Source organism: Cyprinodon variegatus, unplaced genomic scaffold, assembly GCF_000732505.1.
Source record: "Cyprinodon variegatus isolate N-32 unplaced genomic scaffold, C_variegatus-1.0 Scaffold205, whole genome shotgun sequence".
NCBI classification, from domain to species: Eukaryota; Metazoa; Chordata; class Actinopteri; order Cyprinodontiformes; family Cyprinodontidae; genus Cyprinodon; species Cyprinodon variegatus.
This window is the reverse complement of record NW_015150658.1, coordinates 931852-945039: the sequence shown is the minus strand read 5'-3', so window position 1 is coordinate 945039 and position 13188 is coordinate 931852. Positions and strand designations below refer to the sequence as shown.

The window sequence follows — 13188 nt, the reverse complement described above, 5'->3', positions numbered from 1 at the left end:
CTATATATATATATTCTTATATATAAATATATATATATAGTATTTTTGGTATTGAACAAGTGAGACTTTGACCACTGATGAGGCTGACCTAATGAAAAGTGACATTCCCAGCTGACACACAATAACCTGACATGAAGAGTGACAGTGAAGCGGAATGCTTTATAAACACATCCAGACAGGCTGACATCATTCCCTCTGAGCTTGTTGCTTTGGATACCAGATCTGAAAAGGAAGCTAACAATAGGAGGTCAAAGTTCACTGGGCTATAATGGAAGTGTGCAAATGGGAGAAAACTCATTTACAAGAGAAAAGGTCACCGCTTAGTAGATCTAAATATGTACGTTTCTTTACTGCTTTCCTAAAATATTGAAGCATTTTCAGACGATGTCAAAGTTCACTGCCTTTTAAAAATATTTACACTTTTTAACATTTTCACATTTTGTCACATCATAGCAATGACATCAGTTTATTTTATAGGAAATGTACATGGTAGTCCAGCTTAGAGTAGAGATTTCTTTAAAGTGTAAGGCAACAAGACTTTCTATGTTTCAGGGTTTCTAAATGAAGATTAACTTTAAATACTTTGGTGTCAACCCCCAACCCTAACACCCAAAATTCTTTGTAAAATCAGCTTTTGTTGCATATCTTTTGGGGGATCTCCATCAGCTTTTCTCATTTAACAACGTAAATGTTTGCCACTCATCTTTGCAAACAGGCAAAAGCTCTGTTAGATTAAGGAATATCTGTGAACATCAATCCTAAAATCATGCAACAGATTATCAGTTGAATTCAGGTTTTGGGCTTTGATGTTTAGGGTCATCTTCCTGCTGGAAGGTGAATTTCCATCCTAAATCAATGTTTTTCTGTCTTCTGAAATTCACGTAAAAATAGAAGAAAGTTTATAAATGCAATTTGACAAAATGCAAGCCGCTATATTATTTACCACATGCTCTTAAAGTTTATGGTTTCTGCACATTCTGCAAGCTGAACATCCATGTTTGGTTCTTCCTCATGTGACGTTACATGCAGCCTAGGGTTTATGAGTCCTGTAAATTTTACAGGGAATAATAAACTTCCTTTCTGCTCATAGACTTTCAGCCATAGCAATTCTCTCTCCGGTGTCTGGTTCTCTGACCCAAACTTGTGTCTGTTAGGTATCTTTTAACACATGCTGCTCTAAGCAGCTTCTGCGTTTAACAAGTGTCAAGCCCTGCATGCAAACATAGCATAGAATATGTGGTTTATAGACTTATTTAAGACCTGAGCAGCTCACCTCTGTTGCACCTCATCTTGACACAAACTGCTGCAACAGTCGCGAGCAAAGGTAAAGGTTTGTGTTCCTTCAGCGCAGAGCCAGGTCTATCTACAAATGAGCAGAATCAACCATTGTTAAAGTTCTGGCCTCTGGATCGGTTTATGGAAAGTGAACTGTGTTTAAATGTCTTAGGCTGAGTGGCATTAACTGTTATTTCAGTCTGGCGCATAATTGTTTATACCGATGGCTTTAGAATTAGCAATTTTAATTAACAAGGAAGCTTTTTTTCTAAATGGTGTTTTTTTTAAAGCAAACAAATATAACATTTCTAATATTACCAATAGCTCTTTCAATAATCAGTGAAGCAGATGTTGGTATTAGAGCTACTAAAACCCTTTTGCTGTTACTTTTGATAATAATAATTGAACTTAATTGATCTCACATTGTAGAAATACACCTCTGCATTGAACCCATCCCCTTGAGGAGCAGTGGGCTGCCATTGTGCAGCAACCGGGGTGGGGTTAAGGGTCTTTGCTCAGAGAGCCAGAGTTGCAGTATGTGGGAGTGGGGTTTTAACTCAGAACCTCGTGTTTCCCAGTTCTATGCCTTAATCTTCCCTTTTTGGCATGTTTAACAGGTTTGTTTTGTTGTGTATTTGTGTTTTTATGAGTAATTATGCAATTTATAGATTAGGACCCCAGAAGGAGTAGCTGCAGCTAATGGGGCTTCAAATAAACAAACAGATTATTATATGATTAACCTTTGGTGATGAACTTTTAGTCAGAAAAGAATGCAGGCCTTTTTTCCCATCATCCTTTTTTTAAGCTCCTTCCAAAAAATTGCTTATCAGATAAAAACATCACTTTAAATCTAAGCCTGCCAGAGATATGAACTATTTTCAGCCTAAGTCTATATGTACAAATAGCCTGTGTTTATATGAATGACAGTTTCTCTGTGCTTTGCTCAGTTCCACTGAAAACAAAGTAAGGACAGGTAGTTTAATGGAACTGTTTGTCTAAATCCTGATGTGATTTTTTAGCCTAGTGAAATATATCTGTCACAAAAGCTTTGTATGAATCACAAAACAAGTTTTCCCAGTTGCGAAAGATTTTTGCTGCCATACCAGGTGAGGTAGCAGACAGTCGGTTTGCTGTTGAACGTCAGTGTGGGCGGGGTTTTTCTTTCTTTAACATCTTGAAAAAATTTGAGTATACATGGCACTGGACTGAAAGGATGCTATTCCTTTAATTACTCAGGAATAATGCATTTTCAAAAAGCAGATGATAAAACTCTGAAGTTAACCCCTTGTTCTGCTTTTACACCTCCAAGTCTTTTTTGTGACATGCCTAAATAGTTTACATAAAAATAAATTCTGTTTTTCCACCCATTTCTCCCTCCACTCCTCCTGTTTTTAAGTAATCTACGCTGACCAGGCGAGGCGGTATGTTACCGTAAGCCAGGGCCTCTTTTCTTGACATGGGTTGTAAATTGATAACAGGACTTGTGGAGCTGAGTCAACAAGCAAAATGATCTCAGCTGGAGAGTGAAACCTAGTGCTGCCTCTCCAGGCTGCTGGGAAGCATGCTGCATGGAAACCCTGGCAGCTGTAATCCTCACTGTAGCATGTTTGTATTAAAGAGAAACAGAGAAGCTGAGAGCTACAAGAAGATTTAAAGCTTCAAGAAATATGACATATATAAGCTAGTAATAAAAGGGAAGACTAAAGAGTGTGGGCTTTGTTAAAAGAAAGAGTTTATTGATATGGGAAATGGCAATAGTGAAGGATGTTGCATTAAGAAAGGAAAGGGGTGGAGGCAAGTAGGAAAATCATCAGAGTCACTTGAGTTTATGAACACAGGCAAAGCAGCTTGTTTTCAACTCTTTTATTTGCTTACTCCACCTTTTCGTCACATGATGCACCTTCCCCTCCCAAATCCTTCTTTCTTGTTGAAATATAGTTTCTTTTTTTTTGCTGAGATTGTCACTTTCAACCATGTCTCTAAATTCATGGATTTACATCATTCACAGCCTGGGCAGACCCATTTGCACAACTTCACAATGAGCTTCAGGCTGAAAAGCTGGCAAACACACAAAGACATGGCTTTTTCACACAGGGCCACCATAGAGATGAAGGAGCGTTTTGTTGGGGAGCTGCGAGTCCCTGCATGTGTGCATGCATTAATGGAAATGTAGGCACAAATATTTATCGCACACATCATGGTGAGAATATGTGCATCAGTGCAAAGTGCTTGCATGTAACTCATCCATTTGTCTTTCCCTTCGCCTCAATGAATATTTAAACAAACGAATAGGCAACAAAGTGGGTCAGCTGATCTACATAGGCTGCTGTTTATTGCATGCCCTTACTTTCATATCAGAGTGAGTTCTTTTATAATGATAAAGAGGTTGAGGGGAAAATTTTACAGCTTTTACTTTATAGACCTTGTTAAAGTGATCTACCTGGATTGGGGCAGGAATGGCTGCTTGTTTGCTGACATACAATGTTAAAAAGCTGCTGCACTCTTACAATTTTGTAATGATGCAACTGCATAGGACATGAAATAATTGCAAATTGCGAAGTCTTTTTTTAAACCAAACTAATCATGTTGATCAACATGAACAGATTCACATAATGATGACACAGCTGAAGCTAAAGATACACTAATCCGATACCTGGATGGGATATTGGCTTCAAAACTGACTAATTATCTGGATCGAATTTCAATTCCAATATTGACTAATTAGTTGGATCAAATATCGGCTACAATATCGACTAATTAGCTGGATCAGATATCAGTTCCAATTTTGACTAATTAGCTGGATCGGATATCGGCTCCAATATTGACTAATTAGCTGGATCGGATATCGGCTACAATATTTACTAATTAGCTGGATCAGATATCAGTTCCAATTTTGACTAATTAGCTGGATCGGATATCAGTTCCAATATTGACTAATTAGCTGGATCGGATATCAGTTCCAATTTTGACTAATTAGCTGGATCGGATATCGGCTACAATATTTACTAATTAGCTGGATCGGATTTCAGAGATTTGATATTTGATAGCAGATATCTAATCCAGTGCATTTTCAAAGGAATTGTTTTTTTTTTCTTTTTTAATAGATAATATAAACTGCATTCATGTTTGTGTCATTTTGTTACCTGTTTTTTAATTGTTAAGATATATAGTTCATTAATTCAACAGCTGAATTGGATCGGTATCAGATATCAGCCAATACACTCAGTCCAGGTATCGGTATCAGATTGGATTAGATAAAACTACAGTAGATCAGTGCACCTCTAGATAAGGCTGTAGAGTACAAAGCTTGTAAAAGTATTGAAACCCAATTATTGTTTCCACATTGTTCTCTTCACAACCATGAACTCCAGTTTAGCTTAGCAGAGCATCTAGTTAATAGCTATCCTTTTTACGGATGTTTAAATATATGCATGTATTTGTTAGCAAAGGCTGTAGGATAGTATAGTTTGTCTTTATTTAGAAAATATGGATGTTTTGCTCGTTAATTTTCCTGTTCCTGTTGGAACAGTGAAGATTAACTGTGAGGTTCTGGTGCCTATCTACTTCGGCCAGCCCTCAGTGTACATTGGTTATTTCCTGGCCACCCTTATAAAAAAATTCTGGCTAAGACTCTGATGCTGGTCAATTCTGTTAAAGAATTAGGTGAACTCTAAACATAAGTTGTTGTGATGCAATTAGAAATGAAGATCAGAGTTTTATGAATAATGCCCTTTGAAGACCATATTTTTAGTGAAAAGGTTCAGGGGTATGAAAGATTTCTTGCATTTACTAAGAAGATACAAGAACAGATAAAACACTTTTATCACAAAACAAGGTTGTTTTTGTCCATAGATAATTATAGTAAAAAACCATCTTATTATCCCCCAGCTGAAATAGTTTCTCAGTTTAATGTTTATGACCTGAAGAACTCATGTAGTTTCCTCAAATTATCTTTGTTTACTTTGAGGTGTTTGACTGCTCCCCTGATGCCAGTTTCACTCATGCCCCTCCTTATCTGAGCTGACAGGCATGCTGGTCTTGTATCCCATAATCTTTTTTTTTTNGATATCGGCTATAATATTGACTAATTAGCTGGATCGGATATCGGCTACAATATTGACTGATTAGCGGGATCGGATATCGGCTATAATATTGACTAATTAGCTGGATCGGATATCGGCTACAATATTGACTAATTAGCTGGATATTTGATAGCAGATATCTAATCCAGTGCATTTTTGAAGGAATTGTTTTTTGTTTTTTTTTAATAGATAATATAATCTGCATTCATGTTAGTGTCATTTGTTACCTGTTTTTTAATTATTTTTGTGAAGGCTTAAGTCTTCACTCACATGGCAAGATATATGGTTCATTAACTCAACAGCTGAATTGGATCGGTATCAGATATCACCCAATACGCTCAGTCCAGGTATCGGTATCATATTGGATTGGATAAAACTGGATAAGTGCACCTCTAGTTGAGGCTGTAGAGTACAAAGCTTGTAAAAGTATTGAAACCCCACAACCACTCCAGTTTAGCTTAGCAGAGCATCTGGTTAATAGCTATCCTGTCAAGAGGAATGATTTCTGTGAGATGATCAGAACTCGTGACATTTTTTATAACACAACTCTCCTTGAGATGTGTGCTACGCTGCTTCCTTGATTTTCATACGGATATTAGTTTACATACATTTTTCAACAAGCTTTTATTTTGAAGTAAATTACATGCTGGTCAGGGGTGGAGCTAGATGGGGGGCCAGGGGTGGCCATGGCCACCCTTAGTCAATCACTGGCCACCCCTACCATTTTTTCCCCTCTAATACAAATGGTGGCAACAGTAAAGGCTGATTTATACTTCAAAACTAGGTTGTCTGCGTAGATGTTGCAGTGAACAAACAGACGTCCCCGCCCCCTCCGCAGACACTCTGCTGCAACTCTCCCAAATTGTAGGTGACCGCAGACAGTGCCACAGACAGGAGGCTGTCTTGTTTTGTTTTCATGACCGCAATTGCGGAAAACGACTCGTGAAGCTAGAAGAGCGAGGTGCGTGAGAACCCTGGAACCCTCTTTCCACCTGGATCCCCGCTCTTTTTCGCCGTCATGTCCCTCTGTTGTCGGACAAACTCGGCCCCACTTCCTCACCGCCTCGGAGAGTATCTACACCCACAGCAAATTGAGCATAAATCAAAAATGTCTGCATCAGGCTCACTGCAACACACTGCTGCGGGAAGTATAACTAGCCCTTAATACTCTCAATGTTTTGAATATTCGAAACATTTTATTTTTTGTGGTTAATTATACACATCAATATACTAACATCAAAGATGATAAGTACAGAATTCATGCTCTTTTCAGAGCTAGATTTTGTGTTATATGGGGTTAAGAGAAAAACGTGTCTCTGCAAGTCATCGAGGACTTTTCAGTGAAATCAAAGATAAATAACCATTTAAATAAAAAAATATCAAATAATCAATTTATGTAGATATCAGTACTCATAAATATCCATTTAATGCAGAATGTTTATTGATAAAAGTTGGTAAGTAATGACAATGATAATTGATTTACGCCCCAGAACTCAAAACTGAGTTTTATCTACTATACTTTTTATCTAGAAATTACGGGTTGTTTAAATATATGCGTCTATTTGTTGGCTAAGGCTGTAGGACAGTACAGTTTGTCTTTATTTAGAAAATATGGATGTTTTGCTTGTTAATGTTCCTGTTGGAACAATGAAGATTAACCGTGAGGTTCTGGTGCCTATCCACTTTCGGCCACCCCTCAGTGTACATTTGTTATTTCCTGGCCACCCTGTTAAAAATTTTCTGGCTAAGCCTCTGATGCTGGTAAATTCTGTTAAAGAATTAGGTGAACTCTAAACATCATTTTTTGTGTTGGACTTTAGACATGAAGATCCGAGTTTTATGAATAATGCCCTTTGAAAACCATATTTTTAGTGAAAAGGTTCAAGGGTATGAAATATTTCTTGCATTTACTAAGAAGATACAAGAACAGATAAAACACTTTTATCACAAAACAAGGTTGTTTTTGTCCATAGATAATTATAGTAAAAAACCATCTTATTATCCCCCAGCTGAAATAGTTTCTCAGTTTAATGTTTATGACCTGAAGAACTCATGTAGTTTCCTCAAATTATCTTTGTTTACTTTGAGGTGTTTGACTGCTCCCCTGATGCCAGTTTCACTCATGCCCCTCCTTATCTGAGCTGACAGGCATGCTGGTCTTGTATCCCATAATCTTTTTTTTTTTTTTTTTTCAAACTCCTTTTTATTCTCTTTGTGTTTTCTGAATATTTCAGGAAATGTCAGAGAAGGGAAGGGGAGGAACTTCACTAATCCTCCTTCAATGAAAAGCTTCTCTTTTGTGAGCGAGGCATGAAGAAGGAACTTTAGAATCTTAGCCAAGATAGAAACCATGTTCACCACAACACTGCATTCAAACTCATTTGCAACTAAATTTATGCAGGTCGAAAATGATTTAAAAAAAAAGTTTTCTTTTGTAACTTAAACTGAATGTTTAGAAAAACTGCGCTTCTTTCTTTTCTATAAGATTTTCTCATATCATTCATGCAAATTCCTCCTCATCACATCGTGAAGGGGTTCTTCTGCTTATCCATGGCGACCACTCTTGAAGCTTTGGGGAGTGTGAATGGAAATGAGAGGTATATATTGAAAGGAAGAGTTTTGGACCTTGCACTTCTCGTTCTAGTGGGCCAAAAAGTTTCCCCACGTGATTCCGCAGAGATCCCTCCCTCCATGAGCGCGCAGGAGGATCTCAGGGCGCACGCACTGAGCGAAGTTTACGCTCAGTCCGACTCAGCTCTGCCTTCAGTTGATTTGACCCAATAAAGTAGGTTTCTCTAAGGAGTATTTCTATTTTTCTCGTGTGTCTGTTTCCACGCAAGAGAAGAAAACAGATACAACTTTTTTTTCCAATGGGAATTTCATCCCCGCGTAAAATTTTGGCACACTTTTTCGCTCGGTGAATTCACGGAGCCCCTTTTTTCCTGGAAACATGCCGGAGCGAATAAGCATTTCGGATTTTTTGGTGCTGACAAATGAGGATTTGTCTTCGCCCGGGACGTCCAGCTTCCAGTCCAAGATGAGTGACTGCAAAAACACCGTTTCAGCGGTGGAAGAGGTGAGAACAATGGTGTGGTGGGGGAGAGCTTCACCTCCGTGTGTCTGTTTACCTGTTCCAACTTCACAGGTAAAGAGATCTACATAATGAAAAGTGGACTGATTTCTAAACCGGCTTTCAGATTCACACCATTTCTAAGTGGTTTATTCCATTAACAGGTGATAAAACAACAAATAAAAGATACATTCCCAAGTTAAATTCAGGGGCGTCACCAAGAGGAGGGTCATGCGGGTAATTGCCCCCCTAAAAAATGATTACACCCCCCTGGCCAGATTGCCTTAAATTACATTATTTTAAACAAATATTATTTTAGAAGTGTTCAGCTTTATCAAGAGTTGGTTTGACCCACATTTTATTTCTCCTAATCTGAAAAAATCCCCCATACAGTGAAAAAAACAAAGGAACTAACTCTTTAATCATTGCTTTCTAAGTCGTATTCACAGGATTAGACTGTTCAATTTAGACTGCTTAGATCAACCACTCTGTCCTCTGCAGCTCCTCTTTTTAAATAAAGTTAACTTGTAAAAAAACAAAACAAAAAGAATATTTCTAAAGTAAAGCTTGTTAATCTAAACTAGATAAGTTTGTATCTGTCTGAGTGAACTAAAACTGGTATTAAGAAAAAAAAAAAAAACATTTTACCTGGAATATAACTTGAAATAATCCAAATCTAAACAATGAAATTATCTATATACTTCAAAGGCAAAGTAGAACTAGATGGGTGACAAAATGTTGGAATATGTTAGAAAAGAAACTCAGTCTTTACTGATATATAGCAGCTTTAAAAGTTTATAATAAATAATATAGTTATTGACAAATATCTTCCATCCATCTGTCTCTGATCTATACAAGCTTGTCCATGGTGCATCACATGGTGTTGGAGATGATGCTGATCCCATGCAGTCATTGGGCAAAAGATCCTGGACAGCTTACCAGACCATCACATGGTCTAACAGAGACACACGGGACAAATAACAATCCACACACTTGTATCTAAAGGTGATTTATAGTTAACAGTAAGGATTGGTTACTGTGGGAGACAACTAGAAATCCCAGATAGAATTCACACATGCACAAGAAAAAACATGCAAGCCGTGCAGAGATATCCAAGGCTGTGATGACCACCGGCATAATGATACCAATAGCCTGCAAATGTCTTTCCTTAAAATAAAGGCATATATAGAGAATCTGTATGAAAGTAAAAATATATATTTAGTTTAATACAAACTTTTGCTTGTATGCATGATTTCATTATTTATTTGTTAATCACTCTCTTTAATGGCAGAAGGGTCACACATTGATGGGAACTGTTACTGCCAATACAGTTTCTCTTACTTTAAATAAGTGGAAAAGAAAAATAAATCTCTAGGTTTTGCCAGATTGTCAACATGTTCTAATCCTTGATGCTCTGATAAAACATATTAGCTACTGTTTAGGTGACAGCACAATAGAACTCATTAAGTTTTACTGAAGATTTTATTTTCTGGTTGGCCATCATACCGCCGTCCTTTTTAAAACCCTCAGGTATAGATCTATGCCTCAAAGCAGCTGCCTGGTTAGCGGTTTGCTTGCAACTCTGGAAATAACCTACAGTGCAAGTTTAATATATGCAGAAGAAAACATGGAAAATTAACAGAAATTAAGTGCCTTATCTCATGATATAATAAAACAGATTTAGGCTCCCTGGTTTGAAAGCAACACTGATCCATGTTTCTGTCTTCAAAACATCACACAGTAAATTCCCCAGTGTTAAATATGCAATGACTTTTTTAGAGTTATTACAACAACAACTGGAGTAAGATATACACTATGTAGATAGTTAATTTAACACTAATTCTAAGTGGGACCAAATGCACTTGGATTGGTGTTAAATTTAACTCTTAAAGTGTTACTTTAACTTTGCAAATTTAGTCAGCATTTAGGTATTCAGTGTCGCATAAATGTTTACCTTGATGTGTAAACATTTAATGATTACACATCTATTTATAGACACATATGATATATAGACCTAAACAAAAGAAATTATTTAAGTACTTAGCGGATAGGACATACAGTGTCTATCACAATATCCTCTGTATATAGATGCACAGAGTATGATCGGGGGATTTTTGATTTTAAATTAGGTTACAGCTACAGGGTCAGCAGCCTAACAGACACGTTACCTGTAGCTGTATTTGTACCAGAACAGCATTAAGGTTAGGTCTAAGCACTGGTTTAGTCTCCAGACTAGCTATGTTAAAGTGTGCAGCAACAGGTGAAGGAAGGGAAGCCAATGTTTTGCATAACTAAAGACATTTTTAATTTTACTTATTTAATCTAATCAAACAACAGTATGAACTGTGATGCAATTTTATGGGTTTATAAATATCAGATGAAGTTTAGAAACCATTGCCTGGATGATTCAATGAGGTTCATCTTTTAATTTGTCAGATTGAAAATTTTACTTTGAATACAAACCCAAATCTGCTAAAATCCTAATGAACAGATCAGAGCCCAAAATACAGTTAAAATCACTATTGGTGAGACAAAAACTGATCAATGCACCTCTTGGAAACAGCACAGGGGATTTTCCTATTAAAACAGTAACTTTTTAAAACCTTGACAGGTACTCCAACCAGGCTCTGCTTTTTCCCTGTATTTTGGACTTTTGTATTATTTAGAAAAATTGGGTTCAATGTTGAAAATCTGTGCCGTTCTGTGGAGAAAAGTCTGCATCATCAGGATAGTAACTGAGGACATGCTGTTAACTCCTGACAACAACACTCCCTTTAGCCAAACCAAGCTTGGACACAAACACAGGCCACATGTCACAGAAACTGTCACCTGTTAAAGGGACGTTGAACATGTGGTTTAAAGCGTGCACGCGTGTTTCTCCTTGTTGAAAAGCATGTCGGTGAAGGCCAGTTTCCAGCCTTTTTTTCCTGTTTGAACTGCTGTGCTGGCTCCAGGCTTGTTTGAGGTCTCTGTGTTTGTTTGAAATGTCTCCTCCCAAAGCTCCTCAGGCAAAGGAGGAAACAGAGAGCGAAGCTGCCATGAACTGTGCCTGAAAACAAATAGTCCAAGTGTGCATACATACACAAAGATGAGCCCATGCTTACCCCTTACACAGAATTATAGATCAGTGTTTAGCTAGAATCAGCTAGAATATCCTTGTTGTGAATGGAGGGTTTCTAAATTATATAGAACAATTAAGCCCAATATAACGCCTGCTAGCAGTCAAACTCTGCATTTTACTGTGGATGACCCAGATTTTTAAAACAGATGCATGCATTGCAGATATTCTGATGGAGGGATCTAGAAGTTCTAAGATGTTCTTTAGGGGTTGTTGGGTCAAAACCATAACAATAGAGAAATTGCTGCAAACTGGAAAATCCAGTTTGGAGCAGCTGTCTGATTCATTATGCTTGCGTTTAGGGTTCTTATTTTATGGACATGACCCACTGGAAAATGCATAACAGAAATAACTGTGTGGGGAGAGTCATGCTGGAATCCTACACATATGCACACAGACAGATGTAAGAGCAATACACTTTTTATAGAGCGATACGGGTATTATGTTTAGTCTACCCAAGCTTGATTAATGGTGAGGGTAAACGTGTGGCTATGTTTGTGGTTTATGGCAAAGACACTATTAACCCCCCCCACCACCACTACACACACAATCACACTGCCACTTATTTGTCCTGATTAGAGGCAAAGACTCAGGAAGATCATAGCTATTCAGGATTTTTCTTCCTTTAAAGGGATCTATAAACAGATTCAAGAGTTTCTCCTGTAATTTAACTTCTGACATTGATTTTTGTATGTTTTCCCTTGTGTAGGGTTGTGTTTGTCATGCCAGTTTAATGTAGAAAATACAGGTTCACATGTTAGAAACAGAATTGCTTTCAAACAGCCTTGGTGGAGCTCAATCAAATGTTGCAGGAAGAGCTCCTTATCTGTTGTTAAAAAGGACTGGATTTCTGGTCAGCTTGACTTTTCCTGTTGATGGGATGTAAGTAGAGATGCATGCAGTCAGAAACTAGAGTTGGCCAAAATTCCCTTGACCAGCTTTGATCAACGAGCAACAAGCCAAACACTGCATTATGGGTTTCCCCCCTCTTCATTAACTTCATTAAAATAAAAAAAAACAAAGCTCCCACTTCTTTTGGTCTGTTAACGCCCCCGCCAACAATTTCATGCACTTTATCTGAGTTTAATAAACTCGGATAAAGTTTAGGAACATAAACTACCATTTCATTAGGCACACCTTGCTAAGCTGTGCCTAATGGCTAGGTCAGACCACTTCAGAACATCCCCCAACTTTTTGTCCTGTGCACAATAACATCACCCAAACAGTTAAACTCCCACCAGCCTGAAGGGATAAATCAATACCAGGCAGGATGCATCCATGATTTTATTTCCTTTATGGCAGTTTCAGATCTTACATCTTAATTATCGATCCATTGAGGCATCTGTGGCGTAGGATGTAGGAGTTCTTCCTGCAACTTGACGGTCACTGTTTCGAACCCCAGACACTTCATCCCTATTGCCTATTGATGGTGATCAGAGGGCCCAATGGAGCCTATGTGCAGCAGCAGGCGTCAGTGTGTCCTAGGGCAGCGGTGGCCCAATGCAGATTGAAACCATCACTGTGTGAATGGCTAAATGAAGTCATTTAGTGTAAAGTATATTGGAATCACCTGACTAGACAAGGCGATATGTAATTACAGATAATTAACCAAAATTGTGATTTATTTTACCCGAGTTTTGATA

At 37.8% G+C, this 13188-nt stretch overlaps 1 protein-coding gene across 1 annotated transcript in view; it reads left to right on the top strand.

The window, feature by feature from the left end:
- The first annotated feature begins 8054 nt into the window (after positions 1 to 8054).
- LOC107088072 (arf-GAP with SH3 domain, ANK repeat and PH domain-containing protein 1-like) overlaps positions 8055 to 13188 on the top strand; it is a 57984-nt gene continuing 52850 nt past the window's right edge. The window contains exon 1 of the mRNA XM_015380008.1: positions 8055 to 8433. Within this exon, the coding sequence (XP_015235494.1) occupies positions 8308 to 8433 (126 nt within the window). The 5' untranslated portion in view covers positions 8055 to 8307. The remainder of the gene's footprint in view (positions 8434 to 13188) is intronic.